The following is a 6,555-nucleotide window of genomic DNA, read 5'->3' as shown; positions in this document are numbered from 1 at the left end:
CTGGAAGTCCGAGCCTCCACTCTGGGCTCCACAGGTTCTCCAGCACCACTAAACCCTGGAATCTTCCAAATGGACCCAGAGCCAGGAGTGGCTGCTCCATAGGGCCATGGGCTGTCCAGGCCGGTTGTGCCCTGCCACAGGAAGGGCCCACCGCAGCCCCAGGTGTCCAGGCAGCACTGTTAGCAGAACAGTGGGCTTGCATTTAGGGGGACAGAGCTTGCGCTCCCCGCCATCCGGGTGGGGACAGAGCGGGAACAGGCCCTGGCCGCTTCACAGCACCCCGGGTACACTGCAGATGGGCCAAGCTTGGGCAGAGGGGTCGCCCCAGCAGTCCCCAGTCCTCTGGAGGTCTCTCCCAAGGGAGGCTGGGAGGCTGCAGCAGAGCTCCGGGGTCCTACGATGTGGGGCAGGGGCAGCCGGCTGAGGGGGGACGACAGGGGCGGGCTCAGCCACTGCGACGGGCCGCGGGTCTGGGGGTGTCTCCCACGGATTCGGGGGTTCGTTCCTGCGGACGAAGGGGCTCTCCCGCCCCCTCCTGTGGTGCAGGCTCACAGCACTGAGAGCAGCGGAGTTCCGGTCACTGCGGTCCCCGCGGCTCCCCGGGGGCGGGGGCGGCGCTGGGCGGTGACGTGGTGGCTGCGGCTCCCGCACCCCGCACGCGCGGCATAAATAGCGGCGGGGCTCGGACTGCATCACGTCGGGGAGCCGGACGCGCCATGCGGTGAGCGCCAGCCCGCGCCCAGCCCCGGCCACGCGACGCCCCGACCGACCCCGCCGCCTGGGAGCGCTGCCGGACCCGCCCCGCCGCCCTTGCCGACCCTCCGCCGCTCAAGGTACCCGCGCTCGGTCCGCTCGGGCCCCGCGTCCCCGCCCCGACGTGCGCCAACCTGCCCCGCTTCGCCCCGCTGCAGATGGCCAGAGGCAGCGCCCTGCTGCTCGCCGCGCTCCTGCTCGCCGCCGCGCTGCCGGCCACGCTGGGGCTCGGGCCGCCGGTAAGTGCAGGGGACAGGGCCCCCAGGGCGGGAAGGGGCAACCGCATCAGCTCCAGCGCGGGGTGGAGGCTGGTGCGTCCCCTGCCCGCCCGCCTGGAGGTGCGCGTCCCGGCGGAAGGGACCCCGAGCTGCGCAGGTGAGCGGAGCGCGCTGGGTGGGCGCCCGGTGCGCGCTCTGGGTGCCCGCCGGGCGGCCCCGCTTCCCGGACAGCGCGGGGCTTAGAAGAGGGTTCGTCCGGCTCAGCTGAGATGAGCGCCACAGCCCGCGCCGGCTGGGAGCCCAGGAGGCTGAGTCGCCCTGGGTCAGCGTCAGACAAAGGGCTCCCCGCCTTTGTTCCACTGGCCTGGAGAGCCCCGCTGCGCCCCGGTCACCTTAGCTCCGCGGGCCGGCCCCCCTGACCCGCCTTTCTCCCGGTTAAGGCAAAGGAGAAGAGAGGCTGGACCCTGAACAGCGCCGGCTACCTCCTGGGCCCGCGTAAGTGAGGGACAACCCTCGGGCTATGGGGTGGTCGGTTAATCCCGCTCCCTGGAACCTGCTAGCCGGTGGTCATTTTAATACGTGGATGTCCAGTTTGGGCCACATAAAAGGAGGACATTTACATGACACTGTGAGGGGACTGGGCCCCCACCAGCTTAGCCAGCTCCTTAGTTCCACGGATACCCTCTCCCACTCCCAGGAAGGCAGCCCCAGACCTGAGCTGTTTCCCGGGTACTTCATGACCTCTGGGGCCCAGGAGAGCTAAGGCCAGCTTAGGAGAGGCAGCCTGGCAAGCCCTCTGTCAGAGCTCAGGTCCTCGGCTGGGTGGGACTGCTGCGGGGACACCTCCGGGGTCAGGCCTCTGTAGCTCAGTGCCAGGAACCCTGCCTGCCTCCGGGACAGTGAATCAGTCTCCCCTCGACTGGCCCAGGTTGTGTAGCCAGGACCTGGTCCCCTCCTGAACAGCCACACCCAGCCCCTCTGCACGCCCCTCCCACTGGCTCAGCTCCACCGAGCTTCTCTCCTGGACTCCTGTGACAGCATCCGAAGCGCTCTTCTTGCCATCGCAGTCCCCCATGTCAGCCCCAACACCCCGTCTCCCTCCCTGCCGCCTTCCTCTGTCTGGCTCCACTCATCTCCACACGCTGCCAGAGAGGTCTTTTGTTGTCCTCATGGAAGGTACCGGCTGTGCACCAGGCTGTCCTGCGAGGCCGGCTTGTTGCATGCCCCGTTCTTTTGGGAAGCACCTGTATGAGTGGGCAGATGGCCCCGTCACCTGGCCTCCCTCTTCTGTGTTTCCACGCTTTGCCTTACTTTCAGTCTGGCTGTCCTTTTGGGGGGAGGGCACGATCAGTGAGCGGTCAGTCTCTCTCCTCTGCAAGCAGATGCCATCGACACCCACAGATCCCTTAGTGACAAGCACGGCCTGGCTGGGAAGCGGGAGCTCCAGCCCGAGGAGGAAGCAAAGCCAGGTGAGAGGAGCGCCCCCCCACGCCCACCCTCCCAGGGGCGCAGAGTGTGGTCAGGAGCAGCTGCAGGGACCAGGGGGCTGGGCTGAGGGGTCTTCTAGGCCCAGCCCCTCCATGGCTCCAGGGAAAGCACAGGGGTGCCCTCTAGCCCTGGGTTGCTCACTGCCCTTGCGGTGCCCAGATCCCTAACAATGGGTGACAGAGGGTACAGGTGACCCTTTCTGTTTTCTAGGAAGCCTCGACAGGTCGCTGCCTGAGAGCAATATAGTGCGCACACTAATTGAGTTTCTGACTTTCTTGCATCTCAAAGGTACGTGAAATATCACAATTTTTTTTAGAGAGAGAGAATTTTTTGATATTTATTTTTTAGTTTTCGGTGGACACAACATCTTTATTTTATTTTTATGTGGTGCTGAGGATTGAACCCAGCGCCCCGCACATGCCAGGCCAGCATGCTACCGCTTGAGCCCCATCCCCAGCCTCGAAATGTCACAATTTTAAAACGCCATTTTTGGCTGGGGGTGTGGCTCGGTGGTGGAGCACCTTCCTGGCATGCGCAAGGCCCCGGGTTCCATCTCCAGCCACACACATACATGCTCTCTCTTAGAGCACCCGGCACACAAAGTCGATCAAGAAAGGGCTCCACCCGCCAGGTGTTGTGGTATCCCTGCTACTGGGAGCTGAGGCAGAGAATCCCTTGAACCCAGGAGCTTGAAGTCAGCCTGGGCAACACAGGGAGACCATTTTAAAAAGAAAAAGGAGAGCTGGGGATGTAGCTCAAATGGTAGAGTGCCTGCCTAGCATTCACAAGGCCCGGGGTTCAGCCCCAGCACCACCAAAAAAAAAAAAAAAAAGAAAGAAAAGGAAAACAAAAAGGAAAAAGAGAAAGGGTTTCGTACATTTATGCAAAGCCCTTTCCTGGTGTGTATTAGGGTTGCAAGGATAAGACACTGATGCTAGGACTGCAGCACTGTCACAACACTGCCCCTCAAAGCGTCACCAGACCAACATTGCTACCTGGAAGAGAGGGGCCTTCGGGTTTAGTTTGCTCCACTGGATCCATCATGGTCTTTGACATGGTGACAATTGACCTGTCCCTTAGAGCAATAGCAAGCCTCAAGCCAGGTGCTCTAGAGGCCGTCTAGGGTCATATTCAGATCACAGAGAAAAGGCTCTTGACCCCGTGTGGCCTTAATGGGACAGTCACCTGTCAGAACACACTGCAGTGGTGGGAGGAGCCCAGGAGGAGGCCCGAGGCTCCGAGCACTAACACAGGGAGGCCAGCGTGGGACCTGGTGGGGGACGAGGATGGACCACTTTGTCGGAGTCTCCAACAGAGACGTTGGGTGGTTGACTTCTGCACTTGTTCTGCTGTGGGTGCAGTGTGGGGGCTCTCTCTGCTCCGTTTGGCTGAAGGACTTCCGGCAGGCCTGGGGAGAGGGGGAAGTCGGGGCTGCTGCTCCTCCCCTAGCACCATCCAGGCACAGGGAGAGTGCGGAGGAGGACTCAGTGGTGTGTGGTGTTTGCAGGCTCCAAGCCATCAGCCAGCCCCGCCGTAGGGCCCAGGGGGCTTGGGGGACTTGGGGAGCCTGGCTTCTCCCACCAGGGGCAGGCGGGGTCTGCATGTCGTCGTTCTGGTTTGTTTTGCTTTTAATTTTGTAACATGGAAAGTCCTTTGTTAGGAGATTTCCATTACCCGATAGCAATTATACTTCTTTATAGCCTGAATTAAGAGCTGGACAGTTTCAGATGCATTCTGAGCACGGGCGTTAAGAGGTGGGAGACAGAGGGCTTCCTGCCCTTCCTGCCGTGGCCAAGGCCGGTTCTCTCTTGCCCGCTGCCTGAGCGTGTTTCTTCCCTTTCCAGAGGCTGGAGCCCTCCACAGCCTGACCGGCCTCCCACCGGAGGTCTCCTCAGAAGACTCAGAGCAGTCCTGAGGCGCCGTCACCCTCGAAGATGAGGAAACTCTGCCCTTCTGTACAGAGTGACCCACTCTGTGCTCCGCTTCTGTGCTGTGCTGCTATCATTTAAGATGATTTGGTTTAGGTAATTGTTCTGAGCGACAAAATAAAAAATAGCAACTGCACTCGTCTGGTTCTTGCGGGCTTTGGTCTCTGTTTTACCCACGCTGCGCAGCAGATACAACCCCAGAGCCCAGACACCGCGTGGAGAGCATCTCTGCGTCACCCCCTATTGCATGTCCTAGTACTGAGTCAGACGTGATGACGGAGACAAGTCTGTTACTGAGATGAACAAAACACAAGCCCACAAACCCTCGTCCTGAAGAGCTGCTATTTAGGGACAGGCCAGGTTGGATGAGGGTGACAGGGTGGCTGTCAGTGCTGTGTGGTGACAGCCGGCCAGCAGGGGTGAGGGGTGAGGGGTGTCAGCTCTGCCCCTGCCTGGCTCATTGTCATGTGGGAGAGACCCTGCGTGGGAGAGACCCTGTGTGGGAGAGTGTGTGGGAGGCGGGATGGGGCCTCTGGGGAGAGCTGGAGCCTGTCAGAAGGTTCTGGAAGAAAACAGGCCAAGAGGAAGGGCCAGGAACCTTTGGAGGACAAACGTGCAGGCTGGGGGGGCTGGGAGGGGCCTTTCCCTGGACTCAGGCCCTAGTAGCCTGGTGGGTGGGAGGGGACTGAGGAGCCCCAGGGCCTGGTGGCTCACCCACCGCTGCATTCATCCTGGGGACTCCCCCACGTGATGGCCTTGGCGGCCACGTGTGAGGGTGGACCCTACCTGGATCTGCGTGGAGGGCTGCGCAGCGTGCTGCTGTGGGCTTGGGAACGAGCCTGTGGACTCCAGACCTGCCCTCGCCCTCCCCTGGCCCGTCCCATCCCAGCTGCTCCCCACCCCCACTTGCTCTGTGCTCCAGGACCTCATCCACCCTTCGACCTCCAGGCTCCTGCACTTCAACCAGGTGTCCACTCCCAACACCCAGGCCTGGACAGGGACGTGGGGCCTCATTTCTTCTCCTTCACATTTAATTCTCTCCAACTTGAGCAGCTACTGGGGACACCTGCCACTGCTGCCCTGCTGGTCCAGGACAGCATGGGCTGGCCCTCTCAGCACCCAGCTGCAGCCTGTGCTGTCTGGTGTCTTGCCACGCCCATGCAGGGGCCTGTCACCACGGAGCTGCCCCCAGCCTCCTGGCTCAGCCCTCAGGCCAGGACCCACTGCAGCTGCTACCCCAACTCACCTGCTGGAGGCCAGTGCCCACGGCCCTCCTGATGCCTGGCCAACTCCTTGAGGACCCCCAGGATTCTGAGCCAGAGTCCCCTTGTTAAGGACACCCTTCCTGCTCCCAGTCCCCAGCAGGTCCCCAGCCACCTAATGGAAGGCTTGTCACCCACCTCTGTTGGCTGGTTGTTGCCTCACCACATTGGCTCCCTGGGGAGTCAGCCACAGGGCCCAGCCCGGATTCCTGCACAGCCCAGCTCCTGCCAGCCCCAGCCGCAGGCCTCTGGCAGATGGTGGGCGGTGGAACTGGTAGTGCCCACTGTCCAGAGGCCTCCCTCTCCCCTTCCAGACCCTTCCTTCCTTTTAGGAATCAGAAGGAGGCAGCCAAGGGGAGGGGGGCCAGGGTTGGTGGGGCTGTGGTGGCAAAGAGATGGGTGAGGTGACAGTCTCAAAGGAGCCACAGAAGGTGACTTCTTTACTTCCTGGGGAAAACACCTGAGAGCCAGCTGCAGTCCTGTGGGACAGTCCCCTGTGCTGAACTCTGTTTCTGCACCTCAGACCCAACCAACGCACACTGAATATAGTTTAAAGAATTTAAAAATGCAAACAAAAACTACACTCTACCAACAACTGTTGACAAAGCTGCATCTTGTGCTAGGAGTGACCTAGAGAGGACCGAGGTGCAGGTTATGTGTAATCACCTCGCTGCTTTAGAGTGGGGGCCGTGGGGCGGGGAGGCTCCTGGCGCCTGCGTCTGCCTTCACCCAGGGCTCCCTGCCAGAGCCCCAATCCCAAGAGGCCAAGGGGGCTTAAAGGAGGCGGCCCGGGTCAGAACCAGGCTCTGCTCATGGCTCACTGATGTGCCCGCGCTGGCCCCGCCACCAGCTTCCTCCACTGCCACTATGTGGCGCCAACCGGAGTGTCCTAGCATTCAAAGTGAC

General features: G+C 61.5%; 1 protein-coding gene across 1 annotated transcript; it reads left to right on the top strand.

Annotated features, from left to right (window-relative positions):
* Window positions 1-762: 762 nt before the first annotated feature.
* Window positions 763-4,523, top strand: Gal (galanin and GMAP prepropeptide). The gene is made up of 6 exons (XM_027944006.2): window positions 763-833; window positions 912-992; window positions 1,412-1,466; window positions 2,354-2,440; window positions 2,670-2,747; window positions 4,304-4,523. Exons 2-6 carry the CDS (start codon window positions 912-914, stop codon window positions 4,372-4,374), a joined length of 372 nt encoding a protein of 123 aa, XP_027799807.1. The 5' UTR covers window positions 763-833; the 3' UTR covers window positions 4,375-4,523.
* The last annotated feature ends 2,032 nt before the right edge of the window (window positions 4,524-6,555 follow it).

The sequence above is a fragment of the Marmota flaviventris genome, chromosome 9, assembly GCF_047511675.1.
Source record: "Marmota flaviventris isolate mMarFla1 chromosome 9, mMarFla1.hap1, whole genome shotgun sequence".
NCBI classification, from domain to species: domain Eukaryota; kingdom Metazoa; phylum Chordata; class Mammalia; order Rodentia; family Sciuridae; genus Marmota; species Marmota flaviventris.
This window is presented reverse-complemented; position numbering and strand designations above follow the sequence as displayed.